The sequence below is a fragment of the Oreochromis aureus genome, linkage group 4 (assembly GCF_013358895.1).
Source record: "Oreochromis aureus strain Israel breed Guangdong linkage group 4, ZZ_aureus, whole genome shotgun sequence".
NCBI lineage: Eukaryota > Metazoa > Chordata > Actinopteri > Cichliformes > Cichlidae > Oreochromis > Oreochromis aureus.
In genome coordinates, this window is record NC_052945.1 from 27331313 (window position 1) to 27356567 (window position 25255).

The 25255-nt window shown below is 41.3% G+C and overlaps 3 protein-coding genes across 5 annotated transcripts; 2 read left to right on the top strand and 1 right to left on the bottom strand.

The window, feature by feature from the left end:
• Window position 1: 1 nt before the first annotated feature.
• On the bottom strand, window positions 2-8645 carry LOC116311562 (ADP-ribosylation factor-binding protein GGA1). 2 transcript variants are annotated; one of them, XM_039610918.1, is made up of 17 exons: window positions 8546-8645; window positions 7615-7699; window positions 7190-7265; window positions 6987-7085; window positions 6732-6855; window positions 5867-5967; window positions 5684-5764; window positions 5141-5278; window positions 4939-5020; window positions 4101-4214; window positions 3837-3989; window positions 3648-3721; window positions 3365-3552; window positions 2921-3150; window positions 2643-2812; window positions 2391-2501; window positions 2-1285 (listed from the first exon to the last, which is right to left on the bottom strand). In XM_039610918.1, exons 1-17 carry the CDS (start codon window positions 8586-8588, stop codon window positions 1175-1177), a joined length of 1980 nt encoding a protein of 659 aa, XP_039466852.1. In that variant the 5' UTR covers window positions 8589-8645; the 3' UTR covers window positions 2-1174. The 2 variants fall into 2 exon arrangements, with proteins under 2 accessions (XP_039466852.1, XP_039466853.1); XM_039610919.1 differs by having other exon boundaries at window positions 8476-8616.
• Window positions 8646-8753: 108 nt separating this feature from the next.
• LOC116311573 (MICAL-like protein 1) lies at window positions 8754-17892 on the top strand. Of its 2 annotated transcripts, none has more exons than XM_039610917.1 (15): window positions 8754-10036; window positions 10451-10499; window positions 10595-10736; window positions 10987-11072; window positions 11157-11299; window positions 12439-12863; window positions 13009-13054; window positions 13732-14356; window positions 14485-14607; window positions 14808-14934; window positions 15038-15128; window positions 15214-15287; window positions 17097-17211; window positions 17288-17331; window positions 17508-17892. In XM_039610917.1, the coding sequence occupies exons 1-15, from the start codon at window positions 9894-9896 to the stop codon at window positions 17630-17632; spliced, it is 2358 nt and encodes a 785-aa protein (XP_039466851.1). In that variant the 5' UTR covers window positions 8754-9893; the 3' UTR covers window positions 17633-17892. The 2 variants fall into 2 exon arrangements, with proteins under 2 accessions (XP_039466851.1, XP_031584583.2); XM_031728723.2 differs by having other exon boundaries at window positions 8771-10036; window positions 10984-11072.
• Window positions 17893-18544: 652 nt separating this feature from the next.
• Window positions 18545-21858, top strand: polr2f (RNA polymerase II, I and III subunit F). Its single transcript, XM_031728686.2, has 5 exons — window positions 18545-18705; window positions 18899-18968; window positions 19100-19230; window positions 21071-21142; window positions 21260-21858. Exons 1-5 carry the CDS (start codon window positions 18686-18688, stop codon window positions 21348-21350), a joined length of 384 nt encoding a protein of 127 aa, XP_031584546.1. The 5' UTR covers window positions 18545-18685; the 3' UTR covers window positions 21351-21858.
• The last annotated feature ends 3397 nt before the right edge of the window (window positions 21859-25255 follow it).

Sequence of the window (25255 nt, forward strand, 5' to 3'; positions counted from 1 at the left end):
CTTTAGATCACCAAGAATAAACTTTATTTCCCCATTTTACCAGTGTTATGCTCTCACACATGTCAAATGTACATAACGGAACTGCTATATCTGGCATTTAACAAAGCAGTCTTACTGGAAATTAGTGCAGTGGAATGTGATCAGGATCCTGTGTGGGAGGAAGTGTTCAGCATGGCTGTCATGCATCGCAGATTGTAGAAACGAGCTGAACACGTCTGAGACGGACACCGCGCTCAGAGCACCGGAGTGCAGCTCAGTTTGCATATGCTCAAGTTTTCCATTTTTAATTTTTCCGAATAAATGCTTACACAACAACTCAAATCTCTAATCTCAAAATTGAACTCATACCGTATTAAAGATATGAACATATTAATACGTATCTGAATCTGCACGCCTCACATGACAAACATGTAACAGATGAGAAAAAGAAAACTGAACTTTAAATAATGTTAGAACTGCAAAATAGGCACATATGGCAGAAAATACACAGCTTTGATGTTAACAGTAAATTTTGTTCATTACACAAGATTCGAGGGGTCAGCTAGAAAAACAAAAGTGTTAAAGCAATCATTCTCTGTGATCACAAAGTGCACTCAGTCAATGTGAAAGAAAAGCAATCAACGTAAACAGACACCACAAGTTGATTCAGTTCAGCCTCGTTTTGCAAACTTAAGAGTCGCTTTGTGTTGACGTTGGGTTTTGCAAGCACTGTGTCCCATTTTTCACCGACCGTAGCATGCTGATGTGAAGGTAAACCGCTGATAATGGATTTCGACTGCCTGAGGTGAAAAATAAAGTACACCAAATAACCTAATATGCACACAATTGTTGTAGTTTACTTCTTTTGTAGCACTGTGTTTTTAAAAAACCCCAAAAAAAGGAGAAAAAAAACCCAACTGCAACAACTATGAGGAGGCTGTTGCAGGTTTGTTTAAATGCAACCACATACAGCAGACTAGACCTAGACACGTGACTTGTTATAGCAAAGCGTACGCACATTACACTGACTGCGCATGAGTGTAATCAGAGGAACACAATCAATACCAATCAAAGAAAGTACAACATGACTGCAAAGGAAAAAGGTTTCAGCAGGCCTCCAGCTCAGGAGTCAGTTTAGGGGGTGGGGGCGAGTCTGAGAGCAGAAAGTCTGTCAGGTTGTGGTTGTGTTTAAATGCTATAGGTTCCCCCATTTCTCCGGAGGCGGAAACTGTTCTAGACTGCCGCTCTCGCTGTGCTCCTGCTCTCCCATGGTGAAGGTTAATCTGTACTGTAGCTTCACTTTCTCCTGAGACACAAACACACGCAGAGAGAGGGTAAGTATGACAATTTGAATTAATGCTTTGGGACAAGAGGAATGACACCGGCTGCTTTTCCTTCCCATCAGATGACAGGATTCAAATGGACCCATTATGCTTTTCCTTATTTTCTGTCACATCTGTAGTTGTTGTTAAAAGTTTACATCCACAAAAGGGGAATGCTGTACAAAAAGAACAGTCCAAAGAAATAATTAAATGCCTAATCTTAGTGCAGGTAAACTTTTGACAACAATTGTAGAGTGTTACACTAGTTGAGTGTTAAATGGAGGAGGAAGGGAGTTAAAAAGCTCGTTTCATACAGAGGATTAACAAACCAAACCTGATAAGATACTTATGCATTACTTCTGAATTATAACAAGCTGCACACACAGACACATCTGTTTTGGAAATGGAGGTGATAATACACACACCAGGTCCCCTTTAGGTCTATTGTAGGAGGGTTTTTACTGAAATCAGGCAATGTCTTAAAAAATGTGACAAAATGTTGCAGTTTTCCAGCCACTCCTCCTCGAGACTAAAACTGACCTTAATCTGCCCAATCAACCAACAACCATTTAGTCTACTTTTAGGATCAAGTTCCTGGGGGAAAGTGCCAAGTATGGGAGGAAGGAAGGTGCTGAGGAGATATTTTTCTCCTGTCAACCTATAAAGTCTTTCTATGAGGTAATAGTTAATGCTACAATAAGTTAACTAAGTAACTAATTGTTATTTCCTGGAGAGACAGGGGTACTGTGTCAACAAACAGGAGATGCAGCTTCTCCCAGGACTTGTTCAAAGACAATGTAGCAAGCAGGATTGGTTGTACTGTAAGGGGCTCGGTTTAAAACGGGGTACAGCCCAGTGCAGAGTTGCTTTCGAGCTTGTGTTTAATTTTGCTTTCTCATTAAATTAGGTTTGGGCTTCATTTTCCTAGATCTGTCATTCTTTTTTCCAACCTTGGCCAAGATAATCAGCACTGAAAATATGCTGCACTTATCTATTGCTGAACAGTTTAAAGGCTCTTTTTTTCTGGCCTTCGCTCAGTCAGACATCACAAGGACATTTCTATCTATTCTGTGAAAAATCCTGGCCTACCTTGTTTGGGTTTGCTAGCAGCAAGATCTGTGTGACAGCAGCAGGAGGGAGGATGGGATTGAAAGCCGGGAGCTCCGTCCCTGATGGGGGCTGCAGCTTCACGGCCATCGTCTGCAGTCGATAAACGAAAAAACAACATTGGGTTTTTTTTGTTGTTGTTGTTTTAAACTGAGACACTAAATCAGCAGCAGTGGATCTCATTTACTCCATCTGACAGAGGGGACAAAGGCCTTGAACTATATCAGTGCTGACCTTTGGAGCAGTAGTCTGGAAGTTAATGTTGGTGACAGGCGCAGGGGCTGACGAAAGCATGGAGATAATCACCACCAGAACATCGGGTCGAGATGGAGGAGAGTCGCGAGCGAAGTGAAAGAGAACCCGCAGACTGTGGCTGTCAAACACAGTTACAGGTAACAGACTACCTGCAGAAAGACAGGACACAAAGGAAATTAGTTCATCATACACCCAAAACACTCAAAACCAAACAACTTCCTTGGTATAAAACCAATAAATGATCTCAGTTTACTTACTGGGCTTAATGGATTCTAAGGGTACAAAAACGTCAGTCAGAGAAACCTCTGCAGAAGCAGCCTCAGTGTGAGAGGGAGACACATCCAGCAGTGTGGCTCTAAGGCTGGGCTGAGAGTTGGGAACAGGTGCAGGAGGTTCAGCGGTAAAAGCTGGAATTGGATTTGGAGCGACGTTTGTCCCGGTCTTGTTCTGGAGGTCTCTCAGAGTCGGTTTAGACTGCTGCTTGTCCCTTAGAGAAGAAGAATGAGCAACTCTGCATCAACTTTTGCTCTGAGCTCTTAAATTATTTTGACCTGCTGTTTCCAGAAACGGTAGTTTAACCAACTCCTGACTCAATGTTGATGCTGTCCAAACTAGAAAACTACAAAAGTATTATGGCCATCTAGAAGCCTTTTCCTATGAATTCAGCAAAAATGTGATCGTGCTCAAATCCTGTTAGGTACCATTTGACCTGCAGGCCCTCTGGAGGTAGAGACTGCTGCAGCAGGGTTTTTCCCAGCAGGTCCAGTTCATCCAAGGCTGAGTTCCCAGGAGTGGAGCCAGATGAAAGGGGCTGAGAGTGGGGAGGCGGATCTGGACTCAAAAGGAGACTGGGCGCTGTTGCGATATCTGTATCTATGCTGTCAGAGGACTGAAAGTTAAAAAAATAAATAAATACAAAAATGAGTACAGGAAAAAAATATGAGTGCTTCACAGATGCAATAATAGATTTTCTCCACCGCTCACCTGGAACGAGTCCCATGCTGTGGAGTCCTCAGGCTGTGAGGCGGGGTTAGAGGTGTGTGTTCCTTCACTTAAACCTGTGTGAGGTGCAAAGTATTTAGGAACAAAAGTTTATTTCCCTCAGTTTCCATTCAGGACTCTGAGATTTAAGTTGTATACTACATATGTGTGCCGTCTGACGTGTTTTATTACCAAGTGACATGAGTTCGTCATCAAGGAGACTAATCCCCATGTCCTGGGAGGGAGGGTTGAGGCTGTCTGTGGGAGTGGGAAACTCTGGGAAGGAAGGCGGCGACTGTGGTGACGTGTCCAATCCTGACAGATCTAGCAGCGCCGTCCCTCCTCCTGTGAGAAATCCATCAGTACTGTTCATCCCTCACTAAAAGCTTCTTTTAGACAGCTCATTGTAACATAATAAAATCTTTTGGCTTCTTTAGTGTTCAAAGCTACACCCACCGGTTTGTTTCTGTGTGTTTAATGTGTTGTTTCCATTTACAATCTCCCCCTTCACCTGCTGCTTGTACAGGTTGATGACTTGAGTCAGGCTGTCGTTGGCCTGCAGGATCTCCGCTGAGGAAAGATGACAAAGTGCTCATTCTTCTCACTGGATTTAATCAGAATAGCCTGGCTCTGTTAGAAAGACTGCTCATAAACTGTTGAGCCAAAAAAGAAAAAATATCATGTGCTAATAGAAACCATCACTTTATTTCTTTAAAAAAGAAATACTATGAGAGAGATTTTTTTTATACCATCTATAGGTCACCCTTGTTCTTGAAAAATCAAGAACACTTCTCCATTCCTCTGAGATCCGACCTCACTCTCCAGGGTTGTGTTAAACAACCTGGTCAAAAAGTCCACTTCTCTCTTTCCTAGACATCTCTACACCTCCACAGTTATGTCATTCTGGACCAACTCTTCATGGTTGCCCTCACTTCCTCCTCCTTCTACATTCATCAGCTCCTTAAAGTACTCCTTCGATCTTCTCAACACACTCTTCACTTGTTAGTACAATTCCTCTAACCTGCTTCACACCCTTTCCAGATCGATCGCTCCGTCCAGTCAGTCGGTACAAATCTTTTTCTCATTCCACAGTGTCCAGCCTCTTATACAACTCACTACAAACATTTTCCTTTGTCCCTGCATCTACTTTCCTCACTTTTTCTTTGGTAGCCTCTTCCTTTGAAAAATTTCCCGTACTTCCTCATTCCATCACCAAGTCTCTTGAGTGACATGACAGTGGGAAAAAAAGGAGCGATCTTCTATTCAGTGGCAAATGAATAATAACTAAGCTCACCCAGAGCCTCGTCGTTGTCCTCCGTGTCACTTGCCAGTCTGAACAGTGTTGGCCTCATTTTCTCACAGCGCTGATACAGGTCCTGACCACACAGCACACACACACCACGTTAAAAAATGCTTTCAATCGAGACGCCTTCAGGTTGATTTACAGTCGCGCTAAAGCTGGATCTTTTGATTTAAAGCATCTGTCTTTTTCTCACCTGTATGAGTTCAGCATTGCTCTGATCGGTGGCAGTGCTGTCGTAGTCCTGCAGAAGCTGAGTCAGTAAAGTGACGCTCTCATTTACCTCCTGAATGGCATTCACCCGCTTTGACACCTTCTCTGCACGCCTCTGATCCTAAAACCAACGAGACACAAACTCACAAACTGCACACATATGGTGTTTTGGCCAAAAGCAAGTGCACATGTAGGAAACAGTCATGAACGGACCAAAGAGTGGTGACCTGTAACACAACAAACACAGCCAGAGGCAGTAAAGCAAGAGCGCAGCAAAGTCAGGGAGAAGTCAGTTCAGGTTCATGGATGAGAGAGTAATTCCTGTTAGACATGAAATGAGTACAAATTTACTCTGAGTCACTCTGCAAAAGACACACAAACACCCACAGGGCAATCTCCCCATTTCCTCTTTCAGTTATTGCTCCGCTGTGAGTACACCATTTTACTCCTGTTCCTAAAAATCACACATCACTGCACCGAATGAATGTGGTGAAGAAAATAGGAAGGAAAAGGAAAGAGTGTTTACCTCTTGGACCATTTCCTTAATGAGTTTGTTGGCGGCTTTGAGGTCTTCGGGGTGCGAGCTGTTCAATAGGCGAGACAACATCTGACAAAGTAGAAAGTCAGAGTTCACATGGGGAAGAACACCAGATGCTAGTTCATCACATCTACATAACTCATTCATATATTTTAGTACAAAAGTCCTTACTTTGGATTTCTCTTCATCTTCAAAAATAGCATTCTTGGGTCTGGGTGGAGGAAGGTTGAGTAGCTTGTCAGGTGGCAGCTCAGGATCTTGTTTAACAATACCTGATTAACAAGCAGAGAACATGAAGGTATTGAGGTATTTAAATGTGTCTAATCATTTTCATTAATTGATTTACCTCGTCTATTACAATGTAAGGCATTCTATCCAAGTGGGCCTATTACTTTAATTTTCAGCTCCAAATGTTCAACTCTACTAGAGCATCGTCTCGATGCATTCTCAATCATCCAGGAAAGTAAATCTCCAAAAGTCTGTTCATCTGGACGTAGCGTTTTGTGGGAGAAACGTTTTGTCACTCATCCAAGTGACTTCTTCAGTCTCAGCTGACTGCAGGTTTCCCCAATCTTATAAACGTGAAAAGGGAAAGACCATCTCTGAATCGAGGAGGGGGCCTAAGGGTACATCTTTCGCCATCTTACAATACTGTGATTGCAGCCATTCCCCAACTCTCTGTGAATGGTACTCATGGCCATTGATCAGTGGGTGTTGGTCAGTGGTTGTTGATCAATGGTCATGAGAATTCGCATAATTATGATTAAGGAACTGACCTCACAGCCCATTGTTCCTTCAGTGGGCTGGTTTCAGTCATTATGCAAATGTACTGTTTATAAGGTTTGGGGAAACCTGCAGTCAGCTGAGACTGAAGAAGTCACTTGGATGAGTGACGAAACGTTTCTCCCACAAAACGCTACGTCCAGATGAACAGATTCAACTTTTGGAGATCTACTAGAGCATCTTCATCTTAGAGTTCAGCATATTTAATCTTTAAAAATGGGTGGGATTCATCAAATGGCAGATCAACTCTTACCTTGTTTTTTCAGCATTTGATAAGCGTCTGAAATCTTGGCTTCATCTGGTAACGCCAAAGTCCAGCTATAGATCAACTCCAAAACTTTTTTTTTAACTGGCTCAGGGGAGCGTGTTCCAAGGTACTAAATTGGAGATGAAACCCAAATCATTTGCACAGAAAAGCTCAAAAACGAGAGAGAAGGAAAAAAAAAAACAAAAAACAAAAAAAAAACGCATTGAAGAGGCACAGACACAAAGAGACCCAAAGTCCTACCTTGGGAGAAACCACTTTGATGAGTTCATTGAGAAAACGGAATTTGCCCACTTCACTGTGAAACCTTTTCCCGCAGTTTTTCATACAACTCTCCAGGACCTTGAAATTGAAGGGTAGAAAAAAAAAAATCTAAAAAATGGCAAAAGCTCAAACTAAAGCATCTGAAAATAACTGAACGGATCCTGGTTCTGATCTGAACTTACAAGTAATGCCTGCATGGCCTCCCACTCTTGTGGAGACTGGATCTTGTGGGCCAGGAGCCTGGTGGCCAGCTGCGGTCTATGAACATGTCACAATTTTGTTTTAGTGGTTTTATTTAAAATAAATGATGCATAAAATTATTCAAAATTGTAAAATGACTGCTGACAAAAACTCTTTCCTAAACAAACAAACAAAAATAAAAATCTGTGCTCAATAAGATTTCTATTACCCTTGCCGTTTTCAAAAACAACTAGAAAGTGGCATAATATATGTGTTGATATAGCTACAGTTACCAATGTTGTAGAAGAAAAACTGTCCTTTTGTAGAAAAGATGAATATATCTCTGAAGACATGATCACAAGGCTCAGTAAGACTATAATTATGTAATGATGTGTAAATAATGTCTTGGCCCCGGGCCAGCTCTTACCCCTCCAACTCATTGTTGAGCTGGTCACAGAAGGCATGGATGCTACTCCAGTCTGTGTCTCTGTTTAGTGGATTTGTGGCTCTGTCTGAAATGGGATATCACATAGAAAAATGTATAAATGTTACTAACCTTTCTGCATCTTATTATTCTTGATGTTTAAATGCTTATGTTTTGGGATTTGGTTACTGCGAGTTGTTATAATGTCCTAGTATCTTCCTTCAGTTAATTACACCCATATAAAACTAATGAAATACAAGCACAGCGATACAGCCTAAATATAGCCGCCAAAATGCACCTAAAACGCTTCTCTGTGGCAGTTTAAGTAAACATTACAACCTTTATTAATCATTTTTGGACGTTTATGCTATGTTCATATATGAACTACAAGTATTTAATATACTGGCCACAGAGTGCATGATGTCTTTCACTAAACATAAGGTTGCTTTTTCGAAATATAATGTACAAAACTTGGACTAAGCATGCTAGAAGTGTATCCCAGCATGTCATCAAGCACACTACATGGGACAGGTGCTAACAGAGTGTAAGGTTAGCTAGCTTGCTGTCGACAGTCACAGTCGTGTCACAGTGTCTTCTCGAGCTTTTCCACGAAGTCACAGGTTTGCTTTAATCACAGTCTACCCTATGTGAATGCAAATTCTGGGTCCCACGATCTTGCCCCCAGCATCCCGGTTTAGCTATAGAGCCGTAAAACCAAAGCCAGCATGTCTGTGCTGTGTTGACAGCTGGAAGGCAGAGCTCCGCAGCTAGGTTAGCATCCTGGGTGTTACGGCGGGGTCCGAGTCCCCTCTAACGGGACAAGCGCAGTTACGGTGAGCTTGCAGCTCATCTACAACAACTCACGGATAGTAACTTGTCAGTGTCGGGGTCCCCGGACAACACGGGCGCAGGAGAATAAGCTCAAAACACTCACTGATACGTGACTCCAAACTCTCTGCATCGGGAGGCGCAGCCATCACTGCGAGATTTATGTGGTGCCTCGATCTCGCGAGAAGTGGACGGACACGTAGAAAACAGAGTTGAGTTACATAGAAAGCACTAGGATATTTGTAATACATCAAGTAAAGGATCTATCTCATTTGTATTACATTTATTTTATACATATATATATATAGGTATATAGTAAGTAAAATTAATAATATTTGGTATGTGGTATGCAATACATAATTCTGACTATATCAAATAATTAATATATTAAAATATTGCTCTATTTGACATCAAAACGTCCGTTAAAACACAAGAAATCAAAATTTTTATTTATGAATGAGATTACAAAGTTTATTTGCATAATAGATCAAAGTTTTCTTTTAAATATTTTTTATGATTTGAATACGAATAACCTTTCTAGTAAAGTAATTTTCATAGGACAAAGAGCTCGTGAGCAGAACATACCGGAAGTTGCGTTCCTTCAAACCAAAACATTAAAAAAAAAAACCAAATAAGCCTAACCTTTCACTCAGATGTTTGTTTATTTATTTATTTACGTTAGGTTTACCCACGTTTTTCTCTCTTACCTCCTTGATATTTTTTTACAATGCCAACTCATGTAACTGAGTATCTGTTTGTGGTCCGAGACTAAGGAAAGCTTCTCTTCATTAAAAAATTGAAAAAAAAATAGTAAAAATGGATTGAAATAAGAAAAAAGGCACGGCCAGTTTTGAATCGGTCTGTCAAGTTTGCACCCGGACAATAAACTTATAATTACAAACCTTTTCTTCCTAATTATAGAGAGGCGGCAAGAATAGCTCTGTGTCTCCCTCCAGCGGCAGCTATTAGGGATTTAATCAATTGTGGAGCACAATTGCAGCGCTAATAACGGGACTAAAATATCGGGATTAAAATATCATCCCTGTGTAACAGACTAGAGGTCTGGCAGTGTTTCTCCAACAGTTTGCTTCAGTTCAGGGGCTCGGTGCAGCTTTGCGGTGGACGAAACAGCATCGAGCTGTTGCGAGTGAGAGACTTGTGGTCGTGGTTTGAATCGCTGTAGCAATGCGCGGTCGCTTTACTTGCCTTTGTTTATATTTGACAAAAACAACACGAAAGGGGGGGAAAACATAAACTTCCTTCCTTCCTGCTCTTGCTGCTTCGCCACCACGACGTGCAAGTCTGGCCGCAGAGAAATAGTTGCAAAGGTAGATGCTTTGCTTCCTGTTTCCTCCGAAAAAAAGCCAGACCTGCACCACTTGTATCTGATCTCTCCGACTCTGACACGGTGCCATGTTCTGCTCCCTGTCCACTTGTGAAAAGTCGCACGAGAAATGGCATCACCGAGGGTTTTGCTGGAGTGGTGCCGCGTCACATGCGCCACTTATCCCGACGTGGAAATAACAAACATGTCAACCTCATTCACAGATGGACTGGCGTTCTGTGCTATCATCCACAAACACCGCCCTGACCTCATGTGAGTAATGCCATATGTTAACAGAGCTGTCATGGCTGTGCGGAGTGAAGTGTGCCGTGCTTCTGACTTTCTGATTCCTGTTTACCCCTGTCTGTTGTTGGCTTGAGTTTTAACTGTAAGGCACCGTTTAATCAGAAGCAGAGCGGCTCGTGTGAACTTTGATTAATCTGCTGTCATTTTCCTGATCTGCATATCTTTTTAACCCTTTTTTGTCCAGTCTTATTGGACTGAAATCGGTTAATTTGGTTTATTTGATCATCTGAGCTCTGATCTTTTAATGCTTTTTGCTTCTATTGTATTTAGAAAAGTGCATCATGTAGTTAATCATCAACTTTGTCGCTCCTTTACTGTTTTTTGTTTGTTTGGTTTTTTTGCTTTTTATTGAATCTCTCCAATTTCTTCACTTTACTCCAGAGACTTCAGATCCCTCTCCAAAGATAATGGTTATGAAAATAACAAGCTGGTGAGTTTCTGATTGGAAACCAGAACGAAAGCATCCCGCATCTTTGTTTCGGTTTATTCACTTTCATTCCCTGTTTTTCGCCTGTGGGCCTGCAGGCGTTTGAGATTGCAGAAACAAAGCTGGGTATCCCTGCCTTCCTGCATCCGAAGGATATGGTTTCCACCAAGGCGCCCGATCGTTTAAGCGTCATCTCCTACCTTGCTCAGTACTACTGCTTCTTCAATGGGAAGTCTTCGGGTGCGTTGAAGATAATCTGCCTGTTGTATTAGCCCTTAATTTTATGTCGTTGTTGTTTTTATAGATACTAGCATAAATCTTCAGGCTGAGGTTTACTGTCCTGCTCAAACGTATACAGTTGAATTAATATTTTGGATGCAGTGCTATCCCTCACTCTTCAGGTCAGGTGAATGAAATCAGACTGGCCCGTGCTCAAAGAAACACAGTGCATGCACGGTCATTTGCATGTCTTATCTTGACTTTACAGCAGGTCCGGCCAAATTGTGGTCATCGCACGGCACTTCCTCACACAGCCTCTCGAAGAGCAAAACTTACAATCATCCAAAGCGCATGAAGGTGAATTCTCACAGGGTATTTTGGTTCTGATTTAGTCATCTCTGTGGTTGTCACTTGAGCGACTGGTTTCTCTTCTGTTTTCAGAGCTTGACTGATAGCAAAACCAGTCGAGAGGAAAATGTTTCTGATGCGAGGCCGCAGACTGTGTGCAGTTTGTGTTTGAAGCCCGTGCACCTGATACAGAGGCATTTGATAGATGGAAACGTTTACCACCGCAGCTGTTTCAGGTAACAGGAGGTCACAATGCTGTGCAAAAGTGTTGAGCCACCTCTAGGTTTCTTTATATTTTGTTTCCAAGGAGCCAGACTTTCTTGTCACTTTTTAAAAGTGGTCTTGAGCAATAGTTTTCCAGAGTTTCTGAAAGTCTTTCGGAGTTCTTTGGTCATTGGCTGCTTTTTCACTCATTTTTAGTAAAGTCCTTGTAGCTGTTTTTCTTTTTTGTTTTTTGTTTTTTTAATTTCTTGGTTAAACTGCTCAACACTGGCCTATGAGTCATTCCAGCATAAAAAATCCACCCAAATTAACGGATAAAACAGTGTTGTGTTTGCACATCACAGGCTACTTGGTGAAGAACCAGTTTTAAATTGTATATTTAGGCACTTTGTTACTAGCATCCTGTGGCAAAAGTACATCATTATTTCCCATTTATTTATCTGAATCTACCAACAACAACAAAATGCCAAAAGATAGAAAAGTTTGCAGGCATGAAATAGTATTTTTGCACAGTTTAGAAAGAGCTATTAGTTGAAAACTAGACATATCTCGGCATGGTGTGCAGTACGTTTGAGGAAACTGGACAGGTGGGTGACATAAAAAAGACATTTAAAGACCCAATAAACTATCTACAGTATGAAAAGTATCTAAAAGCCATGGACTTCAGAAATGGGGAAAAAAATCCATCCACCTGAAACAGGATCTGAGACATGCTTTTGGACCTTCAGTTGCTCCATCTAATGCTCCGTAAAGCTTCATCACAAATGGTCTCAGTGGACGAGTGGCTGTCAAGAAGCCATTCTTAAGGAAGGATAGAAAAACAAACAATAGAACACTAACAGTCATGGATTGGCCTCCCCAGAGCCTGGAGCTCAACATTATTGAAGCAGTGTGGGATCATCTTGTCAGAGAACTGAACAAAAGGCAGAAACATCGAAAGAAGAGCTTTGAATGTCCTCGAGAAAGCCTGGAGCACTATTCCTGTTTGCACATGTTTCAATAAATCTCACTGCCTGTTTCCCACTTTCCTAGCTAAATATAAAGAAATAAGATCAGGTTCCATTCTTTTGAAAAGTACTGTAATACATTAATATCTGTTCATATTTGACACCCTTGATTTAGTAGATCTGATAGATTTCTCTCTGTATTTCAGGTGCAAAGTGTGCCACGCAACTCTTTTACCACAGTCTTACACACAGGGAAGTGACGCTGGCTCCTTGATCTGCACTTACCATGCGACAAACAGTAAAGGTACTCATGTCGACGTCAGCGGGCAAACTGGATCTCAAAGTAAACTTCAGACAGTTTGTTATTCTCTGGGTGGACAGCCGATCACCAGCGTCCCTAATTACACAAAGAAACTAGAGTCACAGGACACACCGGGTTGCAAGACAGTAGAAACAGGCGGGACAGAAAGGAAGGAGGAGAACAGAGAGGTCAAAAACAGAGAAAATCCCCGTGTAGAAGTGATAGATGGAAGGACTCGTCCTGTTCCAGCACCAAGGCGGATTTCTGCAGGCCCTGTTCCTGCAGCCAGGATCAGAAGTTCACAGACTGTAAATAGCTCCCCTGCTGCAGGTAAACGGGCACACTTATTTTCCTGTAGCTGTTCAGTCGTAATTATTACATTCTTGCTTTCTGTGTGTATTCTGGTCGTACATCTGTTTCTCTGTTAAGACATAATCATTATGTGTTTAGGTTTCCTCACTCTTTCTCTCTGCAGGTAGTTTATCCAGTCAAAGCAAATGTGCAGCCAGTCCGCCTCAAGTGTAAGTGTGACAAAAACAACCTGTTCATCACTTCCCTTTGGCATGCACTTGTCTTTTCTTATGCATTTTTTCTGATTTGTATCTAATTATTTATTAAATGCTGAAGAACCAATTGTCACATCTCTGCCAATAACAATATGAACCCAGACCTGATTTAATATTAGCCAGGGTGCTTTTCAAGGTTCTCATCTTGGAGCTCTTTAACATTTTGGGAAAAAGAGGAAGTTCCAGGAGGCTAAATCGAGCAAGCAGTGAGCGTTAGTGTGGCCAAATTAGTTAAAGGTTGCACTGACCAGAATTTGATCCTGGGTTACAAATTCCCAATGCACAAATCCATGTGAAACGTGTCAGTCTCACAAAAACATTGATGTTCAGGCTCCACACGGGTTTGAGGTCTGTTCTGACATCACAGACGCTCTTGGCTTACGATCTAAAAACAACTACAATAGAGGACCTTGAAGGGGAGATGGGCCAAATTTAAATCAGATGTTTTCTTCTTTTTGTGGCCAAAGTCAACAGACTTAACAGCACATCGTGTGTTTTGAAATATATATGCAAAGTTTCTGTGGTGGAATTCAAATAAGTAAAAGAAAATGCCCATTCATAAAATGGGACAAGAGAAAAGGTCTTAATAACTGATTTTCTTCCCTGTGTTTTTATTTTCCAATACTCTATAGCACCAGCTCAGTCAGCGCTAGATCTAAAATGAAAAGCAGCCATCCATGGATGGCCCTCGTGCATCCGGGACCCTGGACACAGCTGCCTCCAGCTCCAGCTCCACTTCCCACTTTTCGATCTAAATCTGCTTCTAACTTAGAGGGGTCGTCCAACAGACCCAAAGTTTCTGCTCCAAATCCTTTTGAAGATGAGGAGGAGGACAACTCTCAAAGAGAGGCTGCTAAACCTGAGTCTGAAGACCAAAATAAGCCTTTATTGGGAGCTACCCAATCAGAGGGCAGCACCTTGGCATCGCAGGAGGCTGAAGAAAAAACAGCTCTCCCACAGAACAGCCCGGATCTCAGAGAGGGTGGTGAAGTTGCAGAACTTGACCCAGTAAAAGAAGTGACTGGAGATACTAACACAGAGAGAACTTGTGGTGAAGGAGATGGAGATGGTGGTAAGATTGCTCTGTCAGATGTGACCGAAGCAGCAGGTCCGTGTCCCATTCCTGCTTCAAGACAGAGTCGCATTTTACCCAGAAGTCTCTCTGTGCCAGCCATTGCGTCTGATCGCTCTGACCCTCGTTCTGCACCTGTCGGTCAAACAGAGACAGATGAAGCTGCCACATCGTGGCAAAGTAAGGTACAACAAGAGATCAGAGTTAACCAATAAAGACCAAACATAACACACATCTTCATGTTCTACCAGAGGACAATCTCACATGGCGTTTCTTACAGTTTTCCATTTTATATATATTTTTTTATTTTCAGCCTTCCTGTGAAAAAGATCCTAAGGCTCAAAGACCCACATTATCCAAATCAAATACCGTTCAGGACCTCTCACCTTGTCGGGGCCCCGCACCTGGCCATGGATTCCCACTCATCAAGAGAAAGGTACAGCAGCTGGATTTAGAACAAACTCAAAGGCCTCAAACTCTAATTCTGAGTCATTTCTAGATGTGCCTTTGTGTCATGTACATGCAGACTCATCATTAACACGAGACGTTTTGAGCAAACTGAGTAGTTTACCCAGAATAACAAGGTTTAGTCACTTTGTGCATTTTTTTGTGTGTGTGTGAATTATTGCTTGACAGGTGCAGACAGATCAGTGCGCTTCCCCAGAAGAGCTGCAGGTGCAGATGAGAGAAGTGGATCAACATCTGGAGACACTGGAGGGAAAAGGAGTGGAACTGGAGAGGAACCTGAGAGGCTGCAAAAATGGTTCGTCCTAAATAAAATCATTTATTGGCACAAAATCCTCGATATTGTGAAGCCGCTTTGAGTAAATGCCAATAAATTGACGCTCCCTGCTTGTTTATTGCAGATAAACAGGAGGAACAAATGCTAATGGAGTGGTTCTCTCTTATCCACAAGCGGCATGTTCTGATGTGCCACGACACGGAGCTGGTTCATCTGTAAGCGTTTTTTCACTTGTGCGGCTTTTCTTTTTTTTCTTGTTTTCTGAGCATCGTAAACACCTGTGTAATTTCTATTTCTCAGGACAAAGCAGAAAAACCTGGAGGACAGGCAGACCGACGTGGAGTACGAACTCCGGTGTCTCTTTAATAAACCTGGTTAGTATGTAGCTCTGTGCATCGTTCGGTCACTTTTATCAACCACTGTATTTGACATTAACGGGAATTACTGATCTCCATAGTCAAGGGGAATTACCAGGGGTGCTTGTAAATAATTCAGGGATCAATAGTCTTTCATCCAAGGTTCTGTAGGCGTGTTGAAAGGTCTTTAGCAGAAATTTGACATAACTGCCATCAGATTTTTGCGTGTCAGGGGTGATTTGTGACAGCATGGCTGCAACGGTGAAAAGGAATGTTTACAAGCTGAGACCTGCTGTGACATGGTTCAGAGACATAGTTAGAGGGGCTGAGATATCTAAACATGTAGAATCTTTATGATCATGTAAGAAAAGTACAGTGAAATTGTATGGAGTCCTATTCAGTGCACAGAAGGCAATCTAACAATCTCAATCTGTGTGTGTTTGAATGTGTATGTGTGTCTGTGTGTATCATTATTATTAGACTGTTGTTCACAGCTGAAGAGTACTGGTTGCGCGGGTTAGTGAGAGGAGGGAAATTCTTCAGTGTACATTAGTTCTGGGAGATGTGCTGTTTTTCCAGTCTGTTTGTCTTGTTCCAACTGCACCACCTCCCTGAGGGTAACAGCTGGAATGTGTGATGTGCCCATCAGGATACTGTGGGCTTTACTGTGGCACCAGGACCTGTAGAGGTCCTCTAAAGCACAGCCGATGATTTTCCTGGCTGCGCTGATGACCCTCTGGAGTGTTTCCTGAGCAGCGCAGCTTGCAAACCACACTGGGAAACAGTTCCGCCTGTACACTTTGAGCTCCTTGGCTAGGGAATTGTTTTTCAGGAAACCTCTGGAAGTGAAGTCGCCACTGTGCCGTCTTGATCAGCACAGTTGTGTAGGTTTTCCAGGTTAAATCATCATCCAGATGCAGCCGCAGAAACTTCAGTCAGAGACCCTCTCCACACAGTCCCTGCTGATGTGATAGGCTAAGGGTCTGTTTCTCCAGAAGTCCATTGTTTCCTTAGTTTTTGTGGTGTTGAGGAGCTGTTTGTTTTTCCACAGAGAGGACAAAGACTGATGCTCTAAGAAGAAGACCACAGACGAGATTCATAGATGTAGTGAAGGAAGACATGCAGAGTGTTGATGAGGCAGATGAGACACTGTGGTGACTGCAGCTGGAAAGAAGAATAGTTGATGATCCTAAAAGAAGGAAAGAAGACCCAGTTAAACAAATGTGGCATAGTAACAGACTTGGTCATTTTCTTTTTGTGGAAAGTGATCCAATTTTGGCCACTGTGAGGGAGCAGAGTCTGAGATTTCACTAACCTTTGTTCCTTTGTGACCTCCCGCACTACAACACGCCCACTGCTGTGGAGGGTAACAATGCTCCAGCATTTCCTCCATTTGAAAACTCACTACTGTAAGTCTAGACTGGTGGACGTCCAAACAGTTTAGAGATGGTTTTGTGAACTTTTCAAGCCTGATGAGAAACAGAAACACCAACTCACATTTGATTGTCAAGTCTGTCACTGAAAACACTTGTTTCTAATCACATATTTGAATTACCAGTTAATCTTAGAGGGTCACATACTTTTGCCATTCTCAGACTGGTAAGTAATACTGGATCCTGGCATGCTTTTTGAGGCTAAATGGTGCAACAAGAACAAGAAACACTACAAGAAGGCTCTGAGTTGGCTCTTAAAAGGCACTGAAATGAATTAATATGTTTCTATAAGAATATTGTTGCTATCCTATCAGTGGAATCCAATGAAGATCGCTGATTTATTAAATGAAATCTTATTGTGTTGAACTTTCATTGTCATCATCTGCACACACAGACAAGAACTGGAGTCAGGAGGATCGAGATAAAGAGAAGAAGCTGATGGATGAGCTGGTCACCATCATTGAACAGAGGAACCACATCATCAGCAGCCTGGATCAGGACAGACAGAGGTACTTAAGGAAAAAAATAAATTATGCTTTTGCATTTGTAAATTTTATATGAGTACAACTTTGTTTTTCTGATTAGGGAGAGAGAAAATAACGTGCTTTGGGAAGATATAATGAATAAAGGTAAGATAACGAGTCTTCTAATAAAAGCTCTTTGGTACTGTTTTGTATCTTCTGGTTTTTTTTTTCTGTATAACGAAGGCAGAAAGAAATGGATTCGCTGGATTACAAATAATGCTCTATGTCAATGTTTGCTTACTGCTTAATGTTTGTTTTGCTGCTCTTCCATCTCTTCTCAGACTTCCAGAAAGAAGGATTAAAAGAGCTAACGAAGTCAAAAAAAGATTTCAAGCCCACAAAAGTACTTAAAATCCTGAATCACAAAGAAGAAAGCACGAAGAACTCTGTGGACAAAAAGAGTTGAAGAAGTGTCAGAAGTTCTCATTGTTCATCTGTGAACAGTATGAAATATGCACTTATTAAGTACATGCTTACTAATTGTGTGTTAAAGCCCAGCTCAGTAACATCACCAAACAAAATGTATTGTTCTCAGGCAGCACGATGTATACATTATTATTAATGTGCTTTTTCACTCTAAAAATTGTCAGTATCTTATTTTTTATGATATTGTATCACATACTTGTGTTTTTTTTTAAGTGTGAAATAAATCTTCTCATATGTTAAGTACTGTCTGTAGTGCATTTGAATTCATCAAAAAACAGACAAAAAATACTTTATATATACGCACAATGTGCCTGTTAACACAGCAGTAATGTAGGATTATGTCCATTCTCAATTTTGCAGTCTTTTTTTCTTCAATATGATTTTAAGTAAAAGGAAAATAATAAAGAGGAGAGGCTGAAAATACTTGGTGACTCAAAATATGAGTCTTAATTTGTCGTTCTAGAAGATTTTATTCTGAAAGTTTGTTTGACGTCTGAACATTAACGAAAAAACTGGGCCACAACGGGCACTGTGGAGATTCCCAGCTAACATGTTGGCTGTCAAGTCTAAACGAAGCCCAGGCTAAATGGCATTTAAGCAGCTGCATTTATGTTAACAAAGAAAATTATCTATTTCTCATAGTTTCAAAAAGAATGTTTTCCTAAGTAAAATTAGAGGTCATAAAAAGCTACAGGCTCATTGACGCCACTCAAAAATAAAGAGAAACAGAAATACCGCTCGTACGACAAATGGCGAATTTTATTTATTTATTTTAATTACAACAATCAACGTTTTTTTTGTTGTTTGTTTTTTGGGAATTAAAAACAATAAATAAATATAATTTTACTGGAGTACAAGTGGAAAGGAAAAACAAAAGTTCCTTTTCCTCTCTTTCATCCGGAATATTTTCCAGCGCACCAAACCACCGGAAGTTTAAGCTTCGTAGCGTTCATGTGGGTCCGTGTTAACAACAAAGTGTGTTGACTTTCTTCTACCGTTTGAGTAATTTTATACGTAAACTTTAGGTTAAAACATGTCCGACAACGAAGATAAGTAAGTAATGATGACACTTTAATGAAATTCATATTAAAATGCTTGTTTCTTTATTATAAGTTGGCGCGAACTAGCATTGTAGCTAACGCGGTTAGCCACACTGCTAACTGCTTTGTATAAACTCATTGACAATTTGCTGTCTTTAGAATCCATTTATTGTCTTTAAAAACAAAACTTTGTGTCAAATTTGCAGCTTCGATGATGGAGATTTTGATGATGCCGAGGAGGATGAGGGATTAGATGATCTCGAAAACGTGGAAGACGTAAGTTGATGACTCTCTTAACTGGACAGCACAGACACTGCTTTGCTTTTGTTGTTTGTCGTCAGTTTTATTTTTAGCACTACTGATTGCCTTTGTATCATTTTTATTGTTGGTTGTTTTCTGGTGAACAGGATGACCAGGAGAACGTGCAGATCCTGCCCGCGGGAGAGGGCCAACAGGCAAACCAGAAGAGGATCACAACTCCGTACATGACCAAATACGAGAGGGCCAGAGTGCTGGGGACACGAGCCCTCCAGATAGCGTGAGTGTTTCTTCATCGTCATTTACAGCTTCCACATGTAAATGAAATTTGTCCTCCCGCAACAGACAAGACCATAACCTATCATTAAGAATAAGTCTTAAAAAATAATAGAGAATATGAAAAAAAACAAGACATATTGAAAACTGAGCAGGGCAAAACAGTGCAAGCGCAACCACTGACGTATGGAGTTCACCAATCCTCCAGCCTCTGGGAAGAAGCTGCATTTGAGCCTTGTGACCTATGGCCTTGGTACTCTGCTGGGTGGGTGGGTTCCCTCATGATCCAAGGCACTACTACTGCACCTGCTGAGACAAATGTCCTTAATGGAAGGGAGAGGAGATGAGGTTGCTGCACAGCTGACATTACTTTCTGCAGTAACTTCCTGTCAGCAGCAGACCACTTCCTGTACAAGGTGGTGATAAAGAAAGTAATTGTACTCTCCACCACACACCTGCTGCCAGCACTGAGCTGTTAAGGCAGGCCTGCCTCATGGTTAGGTTTAAGGTTAATCATGCTGGAGGTGTTAACATTCCACGTCCGACTGATACAGAGGTTATGTTTCCCACACCAGTCTCCCGATCTTCCTGACAACCTGACATAGGAGTTTCCACTTTTGTGTTTATGAGAGCGAAGTGTACAACACTCTGTGTGATGCAGAGCAGTTCTTCCTGTAGGTGTACTGATAAGCATAGTGTTGTTCTTTATGTTGACAGCTGCTCAAAGCATTTCATAACTATCAGAGTGAGTTGTACGGCACCACAGTCGGTGAGAGTGAGATGTTGAAAATATTTGTCCTCACTTCTTTGGTCCTTTTGTCAAGTTTTGTCATAGAATATAGATCTATGCTGAAGAGTAATGTAAAAGAGTACTGCAGTGTAGTACACCGGTATAGTACACAGTGTTACTTTGTCTTTTGTAGGAGCAAAGGTAAGGATCATGAATAATTGAGTGAAGCTGGTGCATTTAATGTCATGTTAATATAAAGTTAATTAACACCAGAAATATCAGTTTACCTGTGATTAGAGTTCATGTTTTATAGATGATAGTTGGATTCAGGTGAGCACCTTCTGATCTTAACCTTAGGTGTGTACTACAAAGTGAGATTAATGGGTTAGCAAGGTAAGACGAGGCTAAGCGTTTTCAGTGTCACAAAGATGGCTTTCCTTTGACCTGGCCAGATCACCACAGTAAATTATGCTAAACACACAGCCTGGTCAGCAACATGTTATGGTTAAAGTTTTAGTTTAAAATCATTCAGAAGTGCCACATTTTCACTGATTTTTTTTTTTATTTCCAGTAGGCTGTAAATGTGATGTAGATTCTCTGCTAAAGTGAGATGTTTTGTAAATGCTACCCGTAGAACTTAAAAATGTCTCTGATGCTCACTTGACCCATTCTGCACTAAAGGAGAGTCAAATATCGTGTCGGACGCCACCTTTCTTATATGTGAACACACAAAGAGCCTGACTTAACAAAAACAGTTCTGTGATGACACCTACCATCTCTGACTGGGGTTTTAGGTTTTGTCAAGCCAGATAGTGCAGGGAAAACCTAGCTATGTTGAACTTCATTTGTAGTATATGCCTCTCATTTACCTTCTATAAACCTTTCCAAATTAATAAAAAAGAGAAAGGAAACTCTGCGGCACAAAGTAAAGCACGATCAAAAATGACTTGCTTCCTCTTAAAGCGCTTGCACCTGTCACTGATTAACCCAGACTTCCTTAAATACTAACCCTCAATTACCCAAAAGAAGAAGATATGGTGTTTGTAGACTGAGCTTTGAAAAAAGGCTCCAACACTGTAATGATGTGGTTTACCTGCTGACTTGTCTCCAACAGGATGTGTGCTCCAGTTATGGTGGAGCTGGAGGGAGAAACAGACCCGTTGCAGATAGCTATGAAAGAACTAAAGTAAGCCATCATTTTCTTTGATGACTTTATGTCATTTCTCTTTTTTATGTGTGAGTGACATTATTTAAAGAGCAGGTGACTGTAACAGTATCTCTGTCTTTTTGTCCTCACCGACAGGAGCAGAAAGATCCCCATCATCATCCGCAGGTACCTTCCCGATGGGAGTTACGAGGACTGGGGTTGCGACGAGCTCATCATAACTGATTAAACATCTTATGAAGCAGTCTACGCTGACAGATCAGCCTAAGCTGCTTCACAGCCACCATCCTAACCGGTTTGACAGCTACACAAACCCAGTGGAGGAGTCTCCTTCACGCCCACTCCCAGATCCAGTCGCCGTATTTCTCTGGTGACTGTATACATGAGTTGTACTGCCTAGGACTACTTAAAGACTCAAAATAGTGCAAAACAAATTAGTATGTTGTTTATAGGTCATAATCCTGTGAACTTACTTATTGTTTTCCCCTCTAATTATTTGTTTAGTGTTCATCACAACCCACCTCATTTTTTCTTCTTTCTTTTATGTGGTACACACCGATCTCGTTGTTTTAGCAGCTGCAATGCTTCTAAGAGCCACAAGGGGGAGATATATCTCAGTCAAACACTTAAGTTTTATAAAAGAATTGTGTATTATGAGGTATTTGTGTTTTTGAAAAGAGGTGATTGTAGTGAAATTGCAGTTTTATTGTTATAAATAAAGATTTTTGTATAAAGAGTTTCTGATTTATGTTACTTACACTATGAAATGTAAACAGAGGTTTACAATGAGGGTGAACTTACACTCTCTAGGTTCATAACTCATAAGGACTCAGGAATCCTAATGCAACAAGCAGTAATACAGTAATGTGTGCATTTAGACTGGAGCATTTGCAGGAGTGTGATTAGCTGCCTTTATAGTCGATAACAGTAAGAATCCTCACTTCTGACAGTGGATGTAGATGTTTACACGGAGAAGGATTGTCACTGTCATGATGCATGGTGTGTGTGGCTCCCCCCGCCCCACTCCATAAACACAAAGCAGCCAGACAGTCAGTGTATTGTTTTAGGAGAAATGGGTTGTTGCCTGGGCAGAGAGACGGCGAGTGAATGCGGGAAGACGGAGTGAGAAAGTTTGTGAGAAAGCGGATTAACGGGTTTGTTGTAGGAGACGGTGTGTGATGATACTGTAGTAAATAGGCGAGTGGATTATATGTTGCTTGTGTGTGTGTTTGTGGGAGCTCCGTGACATGTATGTAAAGACAGAACTGATTTAAAAGTAAAAACATGCAGCTGGTAACAAAACTGATGAAGAAACTCGTCTTTTTTCTTCTGTAGCCGACTTAAAGCAAAGGCGTGTCGGTCACTGTGAGCTCTGAGCATCAGCAGGCAGGAGCCAGTTGGCGCTGGCATCAGTAATTATGTGTAAAATGTGTGAAAAACTGCTTTAATCTATGAGCCTTTTGATTGGAGGAGACGGCGCCTCGGGGTGATGCTGCGCTTCTTTCATGGGCTGGAGAGGGTGGCTCATGTGATGCTCACCAGCAGCAACCACAGGGAGGCCACTATCAGGTCGCCTTGAAACTCCAGCAGAGGGAATGACTACAATCTCCCGAAACCTTCACTGGATCAGGAACTTCCACCTCCTACGTGATTTGTTTGTCATTTGTCTGATTTGTTTTTCAGTCCTTTACAACATGATTTCTCTTATTGCTTTCCTAGATATACGCTGACTGGCCACTGTATTAGGTACACTTGTTCACCTGCTCATTATCACAAATATTTAATCAGCCAGTCACATGGCAGCAACTCATTACATTCAGGCATGTAGACGTGGTGAAGATGACCTGCTGGAGTTCAAACTGAGCTTCAGAATGAGGATGAAAGGTGATGTAAGTGACTTTGAATGAGGCGTGGTTGTTGGATGTTGGCGTCAGACAGGCTGGTCTGAGTATTTCAGAAACTGTTGATCTGCTGGGATTTTCCCACACACCCATCTCTAGGGGATACAGAGGAGAATGGCCAGACTTCTGCAAGCTGATAGGAATGTGGCAAAAGCTAAAAACAAACACTTATTAACCAACTAAAGTCTGAATGCACACCAGAAGACCACACCTGTGCCACTCCTGTCAGCTTAGAAGAGGAAACTGAGGCTACAATTTGCACAGCTCACCAAAAGTGTTTCCTGATTTCTGCTGTGATATTCTGATGGGATGATCAGAATTTGTTATAATACAATAAAATAAAAAGAACATTTAAAATAGATGATGTAATGGCATGGTGGTTATTTTCTTTGCAAATTTTAGGCCCCTTTGAGCACTGCGCAAAGCCTACCTGAGTATTGTTGCTGACCATGTCCTTTCCTTTGTGGATGGAGATAAAAGGATCGACTTGTTATCATGACAGGATAACATACCATGTCAAAAAGCTCAAATCATCTCGATGGTTTCTGAGTTTCTGAGAATTCAAATGAAGCCTTTTGAGCAGTATCTCATCAGTCACCTGTCTGACACCTGCTCTGACATTCACTTGACACAAAATCCCATAACTCTGTCTATATCTTCTCCTTTTCATTATTTGAATCCCATTTCAGCTCCTGTCTGATTTTTTTTTGTACTAGGATGGGGTGAGTGTTGGGGACGCTTAGAGGGTAGTGAGGGTTGCTGGGTCTCTGCATGGAGCGCAAGAGTTCCTTTGTATCCTGCTGAAGCTGCAGGCCAGGCAGTTATGGGTACGCTCCCTCATTGCCCATGTTTCCCTCCTCCCCTTAGATCCCTTTCAATGGCCCTCTTTGTCTTTGCAAAGTATCACACAGCCGATTAAAAAGAGGGAATTAAGAGTCAGGCTTAACCCACAACACGCACACACACACACATACACACACAATATAAGAAACCTGAAATATGCATGCATAACCAACCCTGCCCCCTGAGACTGCATTACTTTAAGTTTATGTAAAGGAAGGAAGCTGCATCACAGTCTCATTCATCGCCCTCCACATGCACGTCACTATCAGCCGTGTGCAGCTTACCTCTACCAATGGCCAGATTGAGCATCAGCCAGCCAAAGTGAATTATCCAGTAGCTGAAGAGATTATGTTGGGAATGTGAGCAGCATGGGCTGAGTCATTAGATGCCCCGAAGACATGCGCTTTTGTTTTTTGTCACTGCAGTTTGTAACCAGAAGAGAAGAGTTTTTGTGGTCTTCACAACCAAAAGGAACCTTTTTCATCATTTGTAGTATTTATGACTTTTTAAGAGGCAAGCTTGTATTCAAGCAGAAATAACAGAGCTTTATTTCACGTGAGAATACAAAGTCATCAGTCATCATCATCGTGTTCAGGCTTTCACACCTGCTGTTATTCAGACGCAGTTACACAAGAAATGTAAAAAGCTCAAATGAGAAAGTGAGAGAAAGGCTGTGCACGCAAACATGAAACCAAATTATAAATAAATGTGGAATTAAAAACATTACCCATAGCTCACACACACACACACACATATATAGTAGCAATGAGAATTTAAGCTTAACTCTTATGCTGGAGGTAACTGGTTAAAGTAAAACTGACTTTGAGCTCTGACTGAGCTGTGGTGCATGCATATGGTCCACATGTGTGCAGTACTGATATATATTATGCATAAAACAAAGAAATTCAGTTTAGCTCTTTTGCAGATATAGGTTAAGATATTTAAAATGCAGATATTTGAGAAGCAGTGAAGAAGAATGCGGGATGTAGGGAAGAGAAATAACAGGTATAACATGTAAATAAAGATGGTAAGTAATCATCAAAAGGTAAGTACTGATACAAAAGCTGTTAGTAGTAAGTCATAATAAGGACAAGGCACATTTTCTATTTGACATCAGGCTGCGTTAAAACATTCAGTGCCCGGAAATTGTTTGACAGTATAGGCATTATTTACAATGTAACTTTTTTAACTATAATCAAAAGATAATTTTGTGTCACACTCAACCAAAAAAAACAAAAGACAAAGGCAGTGCTGCAGACTTTCAGTGGATAACAATGGCAAAAAGTCATTTTGAACAGTACAGTAAACACAGCACGCTGTTAAAACAACAAGTAAGTTTCTGTTAAGGATTTTGTCATGAAACACTGAGTGAAAATGGATTATCAGCAGA